Source organism: Agrilus planipennis, unplaced genomic scaffold, assembly GCF_000699045.2.
Source record: "Agrilus planipennis isolate EAB-ADULT unplaced genomic scaffold, Apla_2.0 scaffold30, whole genome shotgun sequence".
Taxonomy (NCBI): domain Eukaryota; kingdom Metazoa; phylum Arthropoda; class Insecta; order Coleoptera; family Buprestidae; genus Agrilus; species Agrilus planipennis.
The window spans coordinates 228,571-248,789 of NW_020438923.1; the positions used below are offsets into that span (position 1 = coordinate 228,571).

General features: G+C 35.3%; 1 protein-coding gene across 1 annotated transcript in view; it reads right to left on the bottom strand.

Annotated features, from left to right (window-relative positions):
* LOC108732359 (apyrase-like) overlaps window positions 1–20,219 on the bottom strand; it is a 31,117-nt gene that overhangs the window by 3,383 nt on the left and 7,515 nt on the right. The window contains exons 2-7 of the mRNA XM_018463121.1: window positions 12,279–12,501; window positions 8,839–9,036; window positions 4,334–4,541; window positions 2,935–3,135; window positions 2,026–2,180; window positions 636–723 (exon numbers count right to left, since the gene is read on the bottom strand). Coding sequence (XP_018318623.1) covers window positions 636–723; window positions 2,026–2,180; window positions 2,935–3,135; window positions 4,334–4,541; window positions 8,839–9,036; window positions 12,279–12,501 — 1,073 coding nt within the window. The remainder of the gene's footprint in view (window positions 1–635; window positions 724–2,025; window positions 2,181–2,934; window positions 3,136–4,333; window positions 4,542–8,838; window positions 9,037–12,278; window positions 12,502–20,219) is intronic.

A 20,219-nucleotide genomic window follows, 5' to 3' on the forward strand; every position in this document is an offset into this window, starting at 1 on the left:
GTCAAAATCCTAAATCCGTAAGGCATTTCCGAAAATTAGTTATACAATGTAACGCGGACTATTTAAAAACTGCATTTTCGGCGCAGTTCTCCTACGCGTCGTACTACCCCACGGAAGGCGCCACTCGAGACCTGGTACTTGCGATCTCCAACGCTCCCCTACTCCTGACATGCACCCTCTCGGTACTCGCTCTGCAACCCCTCCTCGCCGGACATGAATACAAAGGCAATGCCCCGGCCAGAAACAGGTTCCCTTCCCCCCTGCCAAATTATTGGCAACTACTCCCAACTTCCCTGATGAATACCTCGATTTCCTGGATAACCTACCCGACTCCGTAAAATACCCCTTCACTTTGAAAACGAAAACATCCTCATTACAACAATACACAGTTACTCTGAAGTCTGTATGACATTTTGTAATGGTTGGGATATATACACGATTTTTAATCGAAAGCCGTTTGATTATTCGTTTTTTTTCTTAAGAATAAAGAATGAAATTAAGTTTGTTTTTTGTTCATGTACTGAAAACATTAGCATTGCATCTTTTACAGATGGAATAATAAAGCTAGCTAATATGCAAATAAAAGGTGTTGAAAAAGTGAATGCAACTGTCATAAAATGAGAAAGGGAACTTACTTCCTGCTGAGAGTGAAGCACGTACTCCTCCCGCATTAATAAATCCTAACGGCGGATATTTTCCTTGAGTTGAATCTGCTCCTTTGTACTGAAACGAATGAAGGTAGGTCAGTAAAATGGTTTGTGTCTCACAATTTTTAACTGAGAAACTGAGATTGAGAAAGAGAACCCGAAGACTGGTTGGACACTTACTTCCACTTCTTGGTATTTTGAGCCAATAAGTATTTCGATTTCCCGAAAACTAGAGCAACCCACATTTCTAATTATAGACATTGTTTTATTAATTACTAATAGTGGTCAATGTAAATATGCAACCTCAACTTGAAATCACTTTTCAATTTTGAACCACTACAAATTTCCTCAAACTAATGTGGAAAATATTTTTGTTGCTGTTGTCACCCCCCGCAGGGAATCGAAGTTTCATATATCCAGTATATACTTATAATTACGTTAATAATAAAAATCGACGGATCGTTAACCTAGTAGGTCAGGTTTGTCGTGGTTGCTGTTGTCATCTCTCGTGGCTTAGTTGGTTAGAGCATTAGTGCGTAAAGCCAAAGGTCCCGGGTTCGATACCCGGCGGGGGGTGACAACAGTAACAAGAATATTTTCCTCATTAATTTAAGGAAATTTGTAGTGGTTCAAAATCGAAAAGTGATTTCAAGTTGATGTTCCATCTCTAATTATATATTTGCGAATAGTATTCTAACCTAGGACGCGGAAAAGAAAAGGTTAGAAGCACTGGAAATGTGGTGTTACAGACGAATGATGAGAAGAGAAGGTTAGAAATGAGGAGGTATTAAAAATAATAGGGGAACGGAGAACTCAATGGAAGTCAATAAGAAATAGGCGAGATAGGTTGGTAGGACACCTTCTCAGGCATGAAGATCTAGTCAGAGAAATATTAGAGGCAGAAACAAGAGTTAGGAGGGATAGAGGTGGACCTAGATTAGACTATTGTTCGCAAACAGTTAAGGATGTGGGATGTTCTAGTTTTTGGGAAATGCGAAGATTAGCTCGGGATAGAAAAGAGTGGAGATGCGTGTCGAATCAGTCTTAGGACTGACGACCTTATAATGATGATGAACCTAACCTAGGCCTGGGTTTACCTCTGTAATTCTTAGCTGTTGCTTCTATGTCTCTTGTCTTTAATTAGCCCTTCATGATACAATTAAATCAGTTTTAATAAGAACAACGAACTATGTATCACGAAAGTATATGTAATTTTATACCCAAATACGGATCTCATGTAATATGTGCGAATGGGAACCGCTTCCTAACCATGATAAGGACATTATTGTATCATCCGGTATTTATGATTTTCTATTCTATTCTATTCTATTCTATACCTATTCATATCTCCTTGTTTAATAGGTAACGAGGAACTTACACTTGCAGCGTATCCATCTGCTACAAAACTTCCCATGACACATTCCCCCGAGTAACACGAGGTTGGTAAGTTTATCAAAGTTTCACCAACAACAACACTACCATAACTGTCTATAATTTCCTTCCATGGCTGCAGCGCGTTCTCAATTGTTTCATCTGTAATGTTTTTAATTACATTTGTTACAATTTATTTTTCATCTCTTTCCATCCTACACTGTAACTTTGACCAATTTATATTTTTCTGCCAACATAAATCAAAGCTCAAAGTTTTGCACTTTCGCGATCATAGTCAAGTAAAATATTTTAGAATGCATTTCAAATGGCAGTATTCATTCATTAAATGACCGTCCAGTCAATTAACCACGAATATTATGCAACAATATTTTGATCTGACCCTGACTGAACCATGACTTGACCAATAATATAAATCAGGCTTTATATTTCAGTTTCTAAACAACACATCTCCACCACTAGTGCATACTGCCTTTATTATTATTATAAAGAATACTGTTGTTTTAGAATGTACTACAAATGGCGCAGTAAACGCCATCTGTAGCACGATGCTACATTTTATTCGATTAAGCTAACGTGCCTATTACGTTGAGGTTGGCTACGCCGGGATTCGTTTTCAGCAAGTAGATATCCACACAAGTGGACCTTGTTGGACCACACGTAATCCTAAAATGTAGCATCGTGCTACAGATGGCGTTTACTGCGTCATTTGTAGTATTTTCTAAAACGCGCTGTTAAGACAGCAGGTAAAACTTGGTTTGTGTTTTGTCGGAGCTGCCTGCGACGCGCTGATGAGATCCAAAAAGATCGAAATCGCGATCCGCGTCTGGCTGTTTCGACAGAATACAAACCACTTCGAATTGTTTTAATAGTGTTGTTTGTTTGGATGGTGGTGTACCTTTTTTATAACTGGCATTCAAAAATATTGGTGCTCCCTCCCATTCAACGACGTCTCCGTTCTTGTCGTAGAACACTGTTATATTACCCAAGTACTTCGTATACGCTGACGCTTGTACTACCAAAATTTTTCTGCCATCAGATTGTGTTATTACTGTTGGATAATCGCCAGCGGGAGTGTCAGGACCTGGACTGTCGTTACCTGTGAAAATAATTACCCTTTATCTCAATATTAAATTCAATTAATACAATTGACAAAAAACAAATTGTTTTACATGAAGTAACAAATAATTCAGAAACGCAACCATTCGTACAGCTAATGAAATTAAAAATAGTCCACGATCGGTGAAACGGGTTGGTGAGTTGAAAGGGTACAATCTACTACGCCCGTGATAGGAATATTGAAGAAAGGGGGCTGTAATCTTTATACCTAAAACTGCCTACTTTTGCCACCGCGCATCCACGCCATTTTAAAACATCCGCCAGCTTCCAGCGTCAGGCTTGTACAGGTCTGACGAAGGAAGCTGGCGAGCGGTGCCGCAGGTACTTGCCCATTTATGACCTATTTGGGTAAGTCACTTGGAATCGATAGACAAATAAGCTTTCAGTAGGCGTAAATTATAGTATTAATACAGATAGGACAGTAGCGTACTGGAAAATAACGTAAAAACATGACTTATCAAAAAGAAAAAATTAACCTATTGCTTTTGTTTTGTAGTTAGTTTTCACATTTAATCTCATCATGGGAATCTCTATCACTGTCACCAACATCAACAATTAGTTTTTCTGTTTGTCTGTCTATTACTTGCTCACTGATCCCTATTTTTAAATATTTAATCTACGCCCCTGATAGGAATACTGAAGAATGAGGGCTGCAATCTTTATACCTAAAACTGCCTACATTTGCTACCGCGCATCCACGCCATTTTAAAATTTCCGCCAGCTTCCAGCGTCAGGCCTCTACCTATGTTTAAATGAAAAGATGACCACTGATTATCTTTCTACCGGTTTGATTCTGGGTCCAACTTCTCTTTTCGAAGTTTTCTGTACGTTCCTTGGGCCTCTTAGGGAAAATGCCAGGGTAATAATAAAATTCCAGACAATTTCTCACTTCTGTCATTTCCCCTACCACCACCTAACCACCTCCACCATTCCTGAAGAAAACTTTCTGTCTAACCCCGTTGCTTTATAATAAATTGGTAATCAATTAAACATCTCGCTTCATTCAATGATTCCTATGTTACCAATTGTTTGTAAAAATATTAACAAAGTGCTTATGAAAATCAACAAATGCGAGTTAGATAAAAATTGACAAAAACTGACCTCAATTGATTATTCAGAAAATCTAAATCTAATTTTGTTTAATTTTCTTATTAACAATATGAGGGATTGTTGTTTACCTGTGTAAAGAAATGTGTGTGAGTGGGCACCGACGACTAAAGAAATTTTCGAAGTGGCATTCCTCGCTATAGCAATTTCTCGTTCATAACCGCAATGTGACACCACTATTATGGTATCCACCAAATCGTTGGCGACCAGTCTGTCAGCTTCTTCATTAACTGATGCCGATTCTGGCAGAAACTTGAGGTTTTCGGTAGCTGCCATGGACTTAAAAAACGAAACTACTAAATACTTCTATAGTAAAAATAACAAAGGAAAACAAATGGTTGTGAGCATACAGGGTTTGTACGGAAAGTAATAGGACTGAATCTATTTAAAAAAAAATATTGAGCCAATCGTTACAATTCTTTAAAAATGTTCAAAATAGGCTCCTTCTGCGTCGATGCAGCGCTGACAGCGCGATTTCTAAGCATTGAAGGCGTCACGGAAGGCATTCTCCGGAATAGCCTTAAGAGCCGCGGTGCATGCTGCTTGGATCCCCCCTGTCGTCTCAAAATTCTTGCCTTTCATCGGCCTTTTCAGGCTAGCAAACAAAAAAAAGTCCGGAGGGGGGCACATCTGGGCTGTAGGGCGGCTGCGGAAGCGTTGGGATGTCACAGATAGGCGGTGTGAGCCGGGGCGTAGTCGTGGTGCAACTTCCAGTCGGCTGAGATGTCTTGTCGGACCCTATTGACCCTTCGTTTGAGTCTCTTGAGTACTTCCACGTAAAACTTGACGTTGACGGTTTGTCCAGGAGGAACAAATTCATGGTGGACGATGCCTTTCATGTCAAAAAAGACAATGAGCATCGTTTTCACTTTGGATTTGCTCATTCTTCCCTTTTTTGGGCGAGGAGACGCTGCCGGGGTGTGCCACTCGGAAGATTGCCTCTTTGTCTCGGGATCATACTCAAAAATCCATGACTCGTCACCTGTGATTACGTTATTCAAAAATTGGGGGTCACTTTCACACATATTTAAATTTTCTTGGCACACTTCCACTCGCCGCAATTTCTGGTCGTCAGTGAGCGCTTTTGAGACCATCTTCGCGCACACCTTGCGCATGTTCAAATGCTCCGTCACTACCGAATCCAGTCGGTGCACGCTCCGAAGTGCAGTCGCGGCGGAAGGAAATCAGACCTATTACTTTCCGGACAAACCCTGTATACATTGTAATCCCAAAAATTTATTGAATTACGTACTCCTTGTTGTCGTATCATAGGTAGATACATAAAATATTAACACTGGGTGACATGCATCCTATGATTGATGAAATAAATAATATGGTAAAGGGTGATGTGATTTCAACACCATTTATTATATAAAATTAAAACAATATTCACTGTTACTCGTTTCGGCTTGACAGGTCATTCTATGTAACGTAGAAGTATTCTGTTTTAAGGGGCACTTTATTGCACAAATAAATTAGAAGTGGTCAGTATTCTGTCGAACTGCTAGACACGGATCGCGATTTCGATCTTGTTGGATCTCATCAGCAGGTCGCAGACAGTCTCGGCAGAGCACAGACCATCTTTACCTTTTGCCTTAACACAGCGCGTTTTATGAAATCCTACAAATGACGCGGTAAACGCCATCTGTAGTACAATGTTACATTTGATGGAATTCAATATACTCAACAAGATCCATTTAAATATATGGATATCTACTTGCTGAACTGAATCCAGGCGTAGCTCACTACTGAATCCAACAAGATCGAAATCGCGATCCGTGTCTCGCAGTTTCGACAGAATACTGACCACTTCGAATTTGTTTGTTCGATTATGGTAACGTGACTATCACGTAGTGGTGAGCTACGCTTGGATCCTGTCTTGTTGAGCATATTGAATTCCACTAAATGTAGCATTGTACTACACATGGCGTTTACCGCGCCATTTGTAGGATTTCATAAAACGGGCACTTTATTCTTAAGAATTATTGGTTGGGGCGTTTCTCGGGAGTGGACCATGCGTTCTGTGAGCGAGAATATTATTAGAAAAAACTTTTATGTGTTTCATTCCCACCAGGTACTAACGTTGGAAGGCGGGTAGTCCATCCAGTCTACGCCGGAGGGTAACACACAAGGCCTACTTCAGTCTTCTTTTAGGAATCGTGGGAATGGGTGGATAGTAATTTAGATGACAGAAGAGAGTGAAAACTTATCTGTAGAATATTATCTATTGTCCCATCATTTGCCTAAGTGATTCAAGGAATCTTGTAGTGGTTGCAATTACGATGACTAAAGTGACATCCTTGGAGCGGGGTAAAAGTTGTGTGTAGACGTTGGTAGTAGCGGTACGGTGCTTTACTACCGAACGAGGGTTGAGCAGAGAGGAGATTAATCGATCGGAAAAAGAAGGCGGAAAATATGAAAAAAACCAGAAGCGGTTAAGCAGGTTGTGACCCTGCGGGGGACCATCCTGGTATAAAAAGTGTAGAAAGATAACTAAGAAGCAAGAAAAGTAGGGATCACAAAATATTTACGCTTTTCAACGTAATAATAAAGTGAAAACTCATTGCAAACTCCGCCGTTACAAAGTTACACCATTTTTGGAGTGTGCAGCTGAATGAAGATATATATGTTAGGCCTGAAGACCGAAAACGCTCAGTGACCGGAAAAAACTGCCACATCGCGTTCTGGCTGCCTTCAAACGCACAGAACGCGTTTTGGCTGTTTTTAAACGCTCCCAACGCGTTCTGGTAACTGTTAAACAGCCGGAACGCGATTTGTCAATTGTTGATCGCTCACAACGCGTTCTTAATGTTCGACTTGTATTGTTTGCCGTTTTCTACCTGCGTACAATGAGATTTATATTGTAGGTACTTATAAAACAAAAGAATTTCAATCCATTTTTCAGTTTTTAGGAAACAATTCAATTATTGACAATTATAATTAGATACCAAAGATGTGTTCGGTTTTTCTCGCCGAATCATTTCAACAATATTAAATTTCTTATAATTGTTTTTCAGTTCTAGGAAGAAAGTTACACTGAACACTTATATTGCCGAGCATATAATATATGAATGAGGGAAATTTTAATAACCTTTTGTAATTTTAAGATTTTGTCAACTTACCTAAACAATAGGTGTACGGTTATTAGCTATTGTTATAAACTGAAGGTACTAAAAATGTACAACTTTTCTTTATAATCATTCCAGTACAGTACATTTATGATCATTTGTAATTTGTATGATTTTTCGGCGATTTTATAACAATGCACGTACCGATGACTCTATATGACAATGAGTTATGTGATCAAGGAGGTTTAGAAATTAGCTTTTCGAGAAGATTCCATTAAAATTACATCTAATAATCCCTAGGGGAGGTATTGATTTTTGAGTATATAATAACTAAACTAAACTAATAACATAAAAAATCAGTACAGTTCTCGTCAGTGTAGCGAGAAGATCAGTCTGTCATTGACTAAACAACTTACTAATGTCGTTTGAAAAGTTACACTTTCATTAAAATGTCTGATAAATCAGCGAAAGAAATTTTTTATGATAAAGTAAAACCAATTATTGATAGTTAAATGTGTAGAAAATAAATCGAAATTCATTTGTTTAATGAATAACTTTTCGCTTTTTCATTCATTCATTCGTATATCATATGCTCGACAATACAAGTGTTCAGTGTAACTTTCTTCCTAGAACTGAAAAACAATTATAAGAAATTTAATATTGTTGAAATGATTCGGCGAGAAAAACCGAACACATCTTTGGTATCTAATTATAATTGTCAATAATTGAATTGTTTCCTAAAAACTGAAAAATGGATTGAAATTCATTTGTTTTATAAGTACCTACAATATAAATCTCATTGTACGCAGGTAGAAAGCGGCAAATAATACGAGTCGAACATTAAGAACGCGTTGTGAGCGTTCAACAATTGACAAAACGCATTCCGACTGTTTAACAGTTACCAGAACGCGTTGCGAGCGTTTAAAAACAGCCAAAACGCGTTCTGTGCGTTCGAAGGCAGCCAGAACGCGAGCATTTTCGGTCTTCGGGCCTAACATATATATCACGAAATAACTGCATGTGTAAGTGCCATGAGGAATTTTACTTTTCGTTTAAATGAGTGCCGTTTGTGTGATGCGTTACATTTAGACAGCATTATTCTTAAAATATACATTCCTGAACAATTAATGAAGGTTTTGTTCACAGACGTCAAACTTTCCCTTAGATAGAACCTCCTATAATACAGTCACATGCGTATAGGCATCCCAACATACAAGGTTACAAACAAGACCCGGTTTCTATACAGCATATACTGGATCATTCTAGAACATGGCCAGCCTTTGTAAAAGTAGTTGCCGCGAATTCGAGTTAGGGGGTACGAGTTCGAGTTACGTGGTGATACAAAGCGAACAAGTGACAAAGTATTCATATAATGGTGAATTGATAACTAATTAATAATAGAAGTGTTAATTGGACAGCAAATAGTAGTTCTAGTGTGAGGTGTTTAAATACGCGACAATATTCTTTAATAAGTGGTGAGACAAATTAACAAAAATTTAATCACTTACCGGAGTGGTTTGTAGGATAACACCTATAATGCCAATTCTAATACCATTTCTATTGATGACAATACTTTTATTGAGCAAGCCTTGCATATCTGGCTCATCGCTGGCATCAATATTAGCCACCACAACAGGTGCATTTAGCATTTTAAGAAACGGTACCAAACCGGCTATAGCATCATCAAAATCATGATTTCCAATCGTCTAAGGAATAAATAAAAGTTAGAAGCGTATATATTTAAAATTTTTAAAGGCACACGTATACTTAATGAAATAGGAAATCAAGTGTAAAAGTATCCGGCGTCTTAAACAGATAATATATTGGGAAGTGTTGTTATATGTAGGGAAAGAGCGAATGTAAAGATAGGAGACGAAAGATTAGAAGAAGTGGGATTTTTAGTATTTAGGAAGTCAGATAATCAGTTTTATCAATATGTTAAAAAAGTAAGTTACAAACAATGAAGATGATATCCCAAAGAGACTAAATTAGGCAGAATAAGAAACACAGATATTCAGCAGGAACTAGGAATACATCCAGTACAAAATATTATAGAGCAAAATCAGTTGACGTGATTCGGATGTGTGAATGAAATGAATGGTAAGAGACAAGTAAGGAAATTATGGGAAACTCGAGTAACTGAAACAGGAAAAAAAGAAAGACCAACGAATACACGGATAAATGAGATTAGGAAAATTTTAAAGTGAATGGTAGACTGCTACACCAGGGAAAGGACTTTTCACAGGAAAAGAATCAAAGCCGACAGGGGTTATCTTTAGGTATTTTATTTATCATAAAACAACAACCAATGTTTCGCCTTCAATTGCGGGTCTTTCTCAAGGCTAAAAAGAAATTAGTCCTGCCGGCTTTGATTTATCCAGTGGTTAAATATTAAGTGAAGAATGGAGAATAGAAGAGATGGGGAGATTTAGTCGATAGAGTATTATACAGATAACAAAAATATCAACAGAAACAAATGAGAAAAGGATATCAGTAGGTAATTGTCTTTTACACCATTAACGCTATGATAATACGATATACATAACACACAATCTTCTTAGATTTTTGAAAAGTGAACCATTTTGTTTAAAACGATTTGACACACGCTATCTTTGCTTTATATGTATCTCCAGCGATTTTTCGTTGTAGAACTATGATATAAAAGAAATAAGAAGGATAAGAAGCAAAAGTTAGAAGGAGATGTAGGTTTATTGGTTATAGGTTATAGATTATTTGCATTATTAAAATATAAAAAAGGGAAATGCTCCAATGCCTTGTTTGGTTGTTAGTTATTTCTTAAATAATAAAAACTACTGTGTACATTATATATTGTAATTGCATTCCTATTCCAAATGTCGGCCGCGGTAGTAATTTACGATTAGAATAACAATTGTACTGGATAAGTTACAATCACAAGTACTTAAAAGTATATGCATTTATCGATAAAGCAAAATAATATTATTATTTGTTAAACAAATTGAATTTTACTGTAACTGTAAGAATACTATAGAATATCAATGCATATTGTGTTGCATAAGGTTGGAGTAAATAGGTCTACTCATCATAACTTATGTTATTTAACCGCTATCTTCGTACGATGTCTGTTCGTATCTATCAATTTCTTGATAAATTTAATTTTTACATTTAAAGGATGTTTGGAAAGGTAGTGAGAAATGCTCGTTTAAAAGAAAACTACATTCAATATTCACTTATTTAATAACCAAGACGGCAAGCCACTGTTAAAATGAGAATCAAAATTTATACATACAGGATGTCTCACGGTGACCGCCCATTAGAATATTTCGATTTAAATTTTGAAAATTTTTACAATAGATTTATTGGGTATACTCTCCTAAATTAAAATAACGACATCTATGTAGCAGTTCCGGTTATACCGGAACACCTTGTATATTATGACAGTTTCTTCTACTTATTATTTTAGGTAAATTTTCATAAGGCTTTCCTAATTCTAAAATTNGAATCGAATACAATGAAGAGTATAGTTGTTAAGTAAACTAGTAAATAACTAGTCAAAGAGAAGTTCGTTTATATTCTCTTATTTCCCTACATCAATTAAAACTTTGATGCTTTATGATTTTTCTTATTATTTTTAGATAGAACGCGGTTTCCCTAATTAGAACTAGTTTTTACTAAATGAGCAGTTCCGGTTATACCGGAACACCTTGTATATTATGACAGTTTCTTCTACTTATTATTTTAGGTAAATTTTCATAAGGCTTTCCTAATTCTAAAATTTAGGGTTTTTGAAATATTAATTAAAAAAAAAATTAACAGAGCAGTAGGTGGCGGAAAAGAGAGCCTATTTTACAGTAAGAAAGCTAATGTAACAATATTCTTGGGAGAGATACCTATTCCCTGAAGCTACCCGTCCATATTTTCAAAGTGGATTAATTACATATCGGGATATTTAATGGCGGATTTGGTTAACATCAAACAATCGTTAGTCTATTTTTTTAAATAGAACACCCTGTATATATTTTCATTGCCTTATGCTGAATTTTATTTTCTTTCGAATGGTACTGCGGCTCCCTATATTTATCTTCTAGTATTTTCAAATTATTTATTGTTCTTTGCGAAAGTAATTTTTTTACGAAAATGGATGTGATTTTCTGATAAAAGGGTTTTCACTTTTAATCACTAAAACCCAATGAATAATATCGCTGTTAGTTCTCAAAAAATTGTCAGAACTACTGAAATTGTAGTTTGTTGTCCTCATTACTCGTCAGTCCTAAGACTTAGACACGCACGTCCACTCCTTGCTATCTTGAGTTAATCTTCGCATTTCCCTAAAACTAGAACAACCCACATCCTTAACTATTTGCGAACAGTAATCTAATTTAAATCTACCTCTACTAACCTAACCTAACCTAACTCCCGTTTCTGCCTATAATATGTGTCTGACTAGACCTTCATGCTTGAGAAGCTGTCCTATCAACCTATCTCGCCTATGTTTTATTGACTTTCATGCAGTCCTCTGATCTCCTATTCTTTCTAATACATCTTCATTTTTAACCTTCTTTATCCACGGCATCCGCATCATTCGCCGGTAACACCAAATTTCGAACGTTTCTAACCTTTTCGTTTCTGCCGCGCTCACCGTCTGTGTTTCGCACCCGTACAGCGCCGCGCTCCAAACATACGCCTTGTTGTCCTAATAATTTTTTAATTTTAATCATTTTGTGCATATGATTTATGATGTTACGGGATTTAAAACGCTTATGGGGTATAAATTTAACGTTTTTTTCTTTTATAGCCACTTAGGCCAGCACCGGAGAAAACGAAGCATTGTTCAGCGGTTTATTTCTTGAATAACTCATTATTTAAACTTTGAACTAAAACGGCGCTAAACCTTTTTGTTTAAGTTTAAATAAACTTCTATTTTCGATTTTGATCAAACATGGGAAAACGAGACAATTACGCTCCTTACGTAGGCATCTGTTGGAATTCTGTTAAGAAATTCTTGAGTAACGTTCCATTTAAAAATATTGTACCACAACGTTCCTTGGTAATTGTCACCGGCATTAAGAAAAATTGAATTTGGTCTTTCTTGAAGTAGTTGCGTCACAACTGAGTACACTCTTGCAATGCCACCAATACAATTACTTTCTCCATTTGCACATGTCACAGAATTTTGGTTTACCTCGTCAAATCTGAAATCAAACAGAATTTCTAGTGAGAAGATGGTGATACCATCGAATTACTTTAATAAAATTAAAAATTGCACTTTTGTGATGTTTGGTTGTTTGGTATTAGTTTTTAATAATATTGCTGGTTTTGGCTACTTGGGTTATTGTTAGACTCTGGAGCTATATGGGGTGACCCTCAGGTAAAAACAAGAATTTGCGTTTTTTATTCTCACAATCATCGATTACTAACGCTGGTGGGCAGACGGTACTTTCCACCTACATTCCAGTGAAAAACGAAAGCGTGGGGCAGAAGGCCCACTTTAACCTCCTTTCAGGAATCGTAGAGATGGGTTGGTAGTGATTAGGAAGAGATGAACAAGATGGACGAAATGAAGGCTAAAGAATGGAATGATTATCATCAGCATTTGTATAAATGATCCAAGGAAATTTTAGCAAATCATGGGTAGTCATACTCGGAATTGAACCAGTGTCCTGACGAATTCTATGCTATGTTCTAAGCCGAAAGGTCGAGCTGGTTTATTTGCCTTTTTCTGTTCTCAGTTATTTTTATGTAAATATTTGTTTTGTTCTTGCTGCTTTGGACTAACAATAAGGTTAAAGGTAAGATCAATTATGCGGGATTTAAGAAGGAACACTGCTTAAGAGTGTAACACTAGGCTGATTACTGAGAAGCGTCTTAACTCTCAGAAACGTCAAGATATTTGTATTTCAAAGCCAAAGAAGTCAAATTACCATCATCTTAGGATTTTGATGCAGAGATTTTTCAAAAGTGTAATTTTCTAAAAAAAATTGTGTCAGACTCGACTTCAGCGGATATTATTATCTGCTATAGGGGAGACTAAAAATCGTATTTTTTTGGATTTTGGGGTTATGTTAGCTCGAGATATTGACGTAATGCAGTAATTCTGAGGCCAGATTCATATTTAGCTACAAATATTTGGACAACTAAACTATTATACAATGGACAAAAATGTGAACACAAAAGGAAATTTCAAGAAATGCTCAAGAGTATTCCGGAGGCGTATAAATGAGCGAATCGAATACAATGAAGAGTATAGTTGTTAAGTAAACTAGTAAATAACTAGTCAAAGAGAAGTTCGTTTATATTCTCTTATTTCCCTACATCAATTAAAAGTTTGATGCTTTATGATTTTTCTTATTATTTTTAGATAGAACGCGGTTTCCCTAATTAGAACTAGTTTTTACTAAATGTCTTTATAGAACTAGAAGTGCCTACTCAAAACTAGAATTTACCACTGATACATTTGATTTTCTAATAATAAAACTAGTTGTCACTCTGAGCTTTAGTTAAAATTAGCACTACAAAAACTAATTTGGGATTGAAAACAAAATATAGTTTTAAAAATATTTATTATAAGATCTAGGACACAGAGATATGTACCTAGTAAAAATAATAATCGTACACTAGATATTATCTATTGTCCCATCATTTGCCTAAGTGATTCAAGGAATCTTGTTGTCTATTACTTGCTCACTGATCCCTATTTTTAAATATTTAATCTACGCCCCTGATAGGAATACTGAAGAATGAGGGCTGCAATCTTTATACCTAAAACTGCCTACTTTTGCCACCNGTTTTAAAAATATTTATTATAAGATCTAGGACACAGAGATATGTACCTAGTAAAAATAATAATCGTACACTAGAGGAACATTTTAGGGAACATCGACATAAAGTAGTTCCGAAGGTGACAATATTAATTAAAAGTAAATAAAATAATCAAACAAGTTAACAGAACACAACCATCTGAAGAAGTTGCGATGAACTTTAACTTCAGTCGGAACAGTTTTAGCGGACTCGTTTCGGAAAAACGCGTTTTGTCTAGTAAGAAGTAGTTTTAACTGATATTAAATTTTGAGCATCAGTTAATTTTAGTTTTAACAAAGGCATTTAGTAAAAACTAGTAGTTCTAACTAGAGAAAACGAATTCTATCTAAAAGCTGGTTTTAACTATAGCATATGCAATTATTGGCTAAAGCTGTTACATGTTGAAAGTTATCCTTAGTTAGCAGAACTAAAAGCACAAGTGGTTTCAATAAATATTTTTACTGTAAACACAACAACTGTTTCACCACACTGTGGCTCAGTGTCCAATTTCTTAATTCTTGTGAGACAACCCGTATACTTTCACATAATTTTCCGGTTACTTTTACTGAATGGTAACGTGTAGGAAAGAGCAACATTAAAATTCGATTTTAATGGGCATAGTTTCATTTAGATACTTACATAACAAAATTAAAGCGTATTAAGAAACAAAAGTCACTAATTTCTTTTGAAACATGACAAAATTCAACGGTTTCAACATCTGCATCGATCTTATATTTATAACATTTGCATTAGGTACATGCGAGAGCATCCTAGCATAGACGTCTTAATGAAGCTATAGAATCTACTGCTCAACTAAATTGTCTTTGCTTGTCACCTTGATTTTCTATTCTGAGGTCTGTCCAAAAAGTATCGCGAATTTTGTGTTTTTTCAAAAATTATTTATTCATTCATGAATATCTGTTTTGCCCCCTTCAAAATAATCCCCACCAGATATTACACACTTGTGCGAACGATTTTTCCAATCCTTGAAGTATTTCAAAAAAATTATTTTTTGTGATCTTTCTCAGCTCCTTCGATGCCGTCTTTATCTTCTCAATGGTAGTGTAGCGTCGTCCCTTCATAGGCTTCTTCAGCCTCGGGAACAAGAAAAAGCCTCGAGGGTCCAGATCTGAGGAATACAATGGCTGCGACAATATTAGTGTGGTTTTGGTCAAAAATTTGCACACAAGCAACAATGTGTGAGCAGGGGCGTTATCATGGTCCAAAAGTCAATTTTTGTTCTTCAACAAATCCGAGAGCGTTTCTCGCTGATTGCTTCGCACAAATTACGCATTATCTGCAGGTAATATTCCTCATTGACAGTTTTATCCTGTGACAAGAACTCATGATGCACCACGCCCCTGCAATCAAAGAAAACCGCAAGCAAAGTCTTCACATTCAACCTAACTTGGAGCTCTTTTTTCGGTCTTGGATCGTGCAGCAGCTTCTATTGGGATGAATGAGCTTTGGTTTCCACGTCATAACCATAAACCTATGATTCGACATCAGTTATGATCCTCTAGAGAAAATTTGGATCTTCGCGGTTAGAGTCCAACAGCTCCTTAGCAATGTTAATGTGATGCTGTTTTTGGTCAAAATTGAGCAATTTTGGTACGAATTTCGCAACGACCCGTCTCATACCCAAATGATATATAAAAATCGAATTCCAGGAGTCAGCCGATATGTTTAGGTCCTCAACAACGGTGATTCGACGATTGGCCAATACTGTTTTCTTTACTTGATCAATGTGTTCGTCTGGTGTCCGACACGCTTTTCGTCGTTCACACCTTCTCGGCTCTCTGAGAACATATTTTACCGTCTATAAACGTTTCTTCGAGCCAAAGTAGCTTCACCATATGCCACAGTCAACATTCGGAATGTGTCCAGGCACTTAGTTTTGTTTTCCATGCAAAATTTGATACAGATTCATTGGTTTATTTTTTGGAATAGGCAAAAATCGAAGACGAGCCAGAAACGTGCAAGGAAAGTAGCTGTCAAAAATTAACTGAACATTCAACATGGCCGAACTTGTCAGTCTAAGTGAGAGACATGAGTACCAACACAAGGCCACAAAAAAAATTGAAAATCGAATATACGTAACCCGCGGAAATTCAAAATTCACCATACTTTTTGAACGGAGCCCGTATGTACAAGGTTGTAAAAGTCTTTTATATATGTGAAGTGACAAGCTAAAATACGCAAATTACATCTACGTTAAAATATTGGAAAGAAAACATAAGTAAAATAAGAAGAAGAAGTAGGTGATTGGAGTGTCAAATATTTAACCACTTACTTAGTTTTTTGCGGGACTTTTTGTAAGAAATTTCGTGCGCCACCTGTCTCCTAATTTTGTGAAGAAAAGTGCAAAAGTGCGTTGCGGACAATATTTTTTTGTTTTTAGATGGTGTATTGTAGTACCATGTTATTTATTAATTTGTGTAATTAGTCAATAATTGGTCATTAATCATTACTTTTCATTCATGTAACAGTTTATAATAGGTAGGTAATTTATTAACCGTTTTTCAGTTTTACCATCTGACAGCCGTTTAATGAATTGTTATATTCAATAAAACCATTAATTGGTAAGGTTCGTCAATATACTAATGGCAAATAAAATTCAACCTTGAAATGGGTTGATAAATGGTATTATTTAGATTTCTTATTGGAGAATATACAACATACAACATTGACATTTAAAAAGTGCGCGTGCATGAAGGCAGGAAAATGTTAACAAAATTTTCTTGTCTTCTTTTTAAACAAATGTGCACTACATTTGTGCGCATTGTACTGTAGCGAGCACGAGCGTGTTTGTGTGCGATCGGGCATACGTGTGTGTGAGCGGCTTATGGATTCGCCGACTTGCCGCGGGCGCCTTTCTTCATATATTTGTAAATGTGTCTGTCGTACCTGCGTTCTGGGAAAACAATTAAACAGTTCAACGAAAAAGAAACTCTTCCGGACGTTTCGAGAAAGTTCCCGAAAGTAAACAAAAGAGTATTTAAAGGAAGAGACGATCGTCGAGGGAGAAGTAGAAATAAAGAAGAAGTGAATCTAGAAATAAATTAACAGTGATAGCAGTGAAATAAATAGCGCAGTGAATAGTGATATATCAATAGTAGTGTAAATAAATAGAAAAATTCAAAACCTAAGTTTAGTAATAATTTAATAGTGTTTTTAAGTTCTTTAATAATTAGTGTAAATAAATAGTTTTTGTCGTTATCAGTCTTAGAGGTAAATTTTGTTAAACCCACTAACATTACAGTACTCTAAGTAATTTTCTGCTACTATTTCTAGTCTTCTTTGGGTTTATTTCAAAAAGTAAAGATGACACCCACAATACGGGGAGTAAGTGTTATACATACGCCAGTCATAAGGAAATCAAGAAACGTCGCACTTGCAAATAATACTGAAAAAGCTGGAAATTACTTTAAGCAATTCGTTTTCATTTAAGAATTGAAATCCTGGCTTTTCCCCTCCGGCGATGTCTGCGTCCATCGTTATACTACATAGAAGACAACAATGGCTGGTTTTCTGAATATATTTCCCTAAACTATCATTTGTCCGAAGTTCAGATTGTAATTCATTGTATGTGACTGTATTTTACTTTGTGCTGCTACCTATTTTTAGTGCAGAATAAAGCAGCATCACCATAACTAATTAGCGGTGCTACTCGTTATTGAGATGAGTACGCATAGACGTTTAATTTGTTTGGAATTTTATCTTGAACTTACATCTACTGTATACCTTAATTTACACTATATACATCCAATTTGTTTATATAAAATTATCTTGCTGTCTGCATTATGTGATCTGTGTTTGAAATTGTATGAATCTGTCTTTGAATTATATGGATTTCTCTTCGCATTACATGATCTCTTCTTAATGATCCGAATTCTCTTAGAAACTAAAAACTACGACTTAAATAAACTTGAATATGTAAATAAAGGTGGTGGAGTGTAGGAGTTCCTTCCTAAATATTATGGATGACAAGCTTCTTTGGTCATTACAAATAGGGGTGACTCTGGTAGAGTCTCCGAGACTTCCGAGTGAGACAATACATGAATTTATGACAGTCTTTTTGCTGTCAACCCTGATCAATTTGTGTACTCTTTTAATCTTTAGATTCATTACAGTGCCATCCTTAGCACTATTTTTACGCATAGGCACAAAAGAAACCCTTCTCGAAATCGAAACAAAAGATTTTGATTCTGAAAGAAACTATTATTTGAAAAAAGCAGACGTCAAAAAGAACCTGAATTTTGAGTGAAACGAATTGATGAATAGGACTCGAACAGACTGGAATTCACTAAATTGGTTTTAAGCTGCTTTTTAATAAAACAAAAATGAAAAATAATTTCGAAAAAAGCGCTTTATACTTTTCCGGATAATAATAGTCTAGCAAATCGTAAGAATTTACGTTTAAAATATAAACTAGAAGATGTCTTTCTAACACAGAACATTATCTATATATTTAATCTAAAAATTCTAATATATCAGACATTTCCAAGGTAACAGAAAATTAAATCAACATGCGTACAATTTATTGATAGCTTTAAGCAATCTCTTTAATAACATGCTTAATAGAAAATAAATATTGAGTATCACCTATATTTATTAGGTTATTCCATGAAAGATTTAAAAGCATTATTGGTTTTTGTCAATGTCTGGCAAAGCGTACGTGACGACCGAGCAAGAGGCAACCAATTAAATTTTTTGTTGTAGGAATCTATAATTTATTACGACTAGTTATTTTTAAACATTAATTACAAAATTACAATTTACAAACTTCTTAACGTCTCTGATAAATTCATTTTTTTATATCTACAAGAAATCTACAGAAATATATATTAAAAATATATAGATATTAATTACCTAGTTGATTTTCAGTTTTAAATAATTTACGTTAATTAATTTTCTCAATTATTACGGGTTACCCATGTGACAATAGAAGTATTTAAAACAATTGTTCGTTGTTAACATTTTCAAATTAAAAATGAAAATTAATTAAATGGAATTCAACTTTTTCTATTTTAAAATCCATCAAAGATATAAACGATATCGATGAGAACGAATCGATCACATTCAATGCGATATTTACCTATTGCACAATAGATAAAATAGATATAGATATAAAAAATACTGAAAAGGTCTGATTACAGTGGGGAATTTTATACCAGCAATATTCATTAAACAAATTAAATAGAAATAACAAAAATATATGCGCAGATGGAAACAAAAATCAATCAGGCATTTACGAAATTTCATGATCTCTTGTTACGTGTATTATATGGACTAAATTTCTAGTAATTTTTATAATTAATGAACATAAAATAAAAACTTTGTCCAAATAAAATTGTATTGGTTGTAACTACACCAAACATTTATTAAATCGCAATCACAATTTTAATCAAATGAAATGAAATTTTAGAGATTGTTAAACGTAAAAATGTTAATAAAAAATCGCACATCAGTAATCTTTTCAATATGCAAAGAACATGCCTAATAAATGTAGTAACCGATGACTTCTTGGTTTGTTGCTTAAGGTCAAAAGGTTATGGAAAGAAAAGGCAACATGAATGAAGTCGATGTTGTCGAGGTCATATTCTTTTATTTCGTAGCAGTTTAGTTGGGAACTTTTCAATGCCCTATTGAGCTATTTGCTATTATTGTATGTATATATCTCCCTCTTTACAGTAGGGGTGGTTAATCCTCTCGATCTTATATTCAATAATTGACACTAAGAATCAAAATACTTAATTATGAACTGTCACTATGGGTGCTTAAGTGACAACAATTAAGTTACCTTAGTTGTTTTGAAGTTTTGCTAAGAATTTTACAGTCACCTTTGTATAAAATTAAACGATTTTAGTTGCTTTTACAAACAGCAGTAAATAATTTAAAAATTAGAGATTGATATGGGGAAACTAGTACCATTCGTAAGAGAATAAAATTCTGCATAAGGCTATGAAAAATACATACAGGGTATATCTTTTGAAAAAATGGACTTAAGATTGTTTAAAGTTAATCAAATCCGCCATCTAATATCCTGTAAGAAATTAACCTACTTTGGAAGCACAGACGGGAAGCTTGAGGGTAAATTTTAGAAGTAGGG